Source organism: Colobus angolensis, unplaced genomic scaffold (assembly GCF_000951035.1).
Source record: "Colobus angolensis palliatus isolate OR3802 unplaced genomic scaffold, Cang.pa_1.0 Scaffold4, whole genome shotgun sequence".
NCBI classification, from domain to species: Eukaryota; Metazoa; Chordata; class Mammalia; order Primates; family Cercopithecidae; genus Colobus; species Colobus angolensis.
In genome coordinates this window covers 4,564,893-4,565,685 of record NW_012117376.1, presented here as the reverse complement: position 1 = coordinate 4,565,685, position 793 = coordinate 4,564,893, and the positions used below count along the sequence as shown (strand labels likewise).

At 36.4% G+C, this 793-nt stretch overlaps 1 protein-coding gene across 2 annotated transcripts in view; it reads left to right on the top strand.

Moving 5' to 3' along the window:
• The window catches only part of AGO4 (argonaute RISC catalytic component 4), a 64,309-nt gene that overhangs the window by 13,472 nt on the left and 50,044 nt on the right, over positions 1-793 (top strand). For both annotated transcript variants that reach the window (XM_011955336.1, XM_011955335.1), the window contains exon 2: positions 384-504. In XM_011955336.1, coding sequence (XP_011810726.1) covers positions 400-504 — 105 coding nt within the window. In that variant the 5' untranslated portion in view covers positions 384-399. The remainder of the gene's footprint in view (positions 1-383; positions 505-793) is intronic.

Genomic DNA, 793 nt, shown 5'->3' with positions numbered 1-793 from the left:
GTGATCCACCTGCCTCAGCCTCCCAAAGTGCTGGGATTACAGGCGTGAGCCACCGCGCCCGGCCCCAGCCAGGTTATTCTTATAAGGCTGTGTTTATCATAGGAGATGATTTTGGAAAGAGGAGGTTGAGAGGATGCTATAAATGTTATTCTCACTTTCCTTTTATTCCCCACTTCTGATATCATCTTACAGTTGTTTTTCTTCACTTGTTGCTACCTTTCTTTAGTTAACTATTTTTTAAAGTACTCGAATCAATTGTAACCTTAACTCTTACTTTTTCCAAGTAATACTGAACCAAATTTAAATGATTAAGGTATGATGATGCTTTTCTTACTGTGCACCATTTCTGAAAGCTAATTGCCATTATCTCCATTACTGTGAAGGGAGGTAGTAGATACAATGGTGCGGCACTTCAAGATGCAAATATTTGGTGATCGGCAGCCTGGGTATGATGGCAAAAGAAACATGTACACAGCACATCCACTACCAATCGGACGGGATAGGGTAAGTGTTAAGAGCAAGAAATACTTAATTCATTTAGTAGTAATTATACATGACAAAAGTGTTTCCTTTTCTTCCCAACACCCACAAAAAAGACGAATGTTTGAGGTGATGATACCCTAATTACCCTGATTTCATTATTACACATTGCATACAGATATCAAAATACCACATGTACCCCAAAAGTATGTACAACTGTCATTTATCAATTTTTAAAAATCTGTATGTGAGCAGAAAGAAAAGTTTCTCTAATAACACATCAATTCTTAGAATTTTTTTTTTTTTTTTTTTT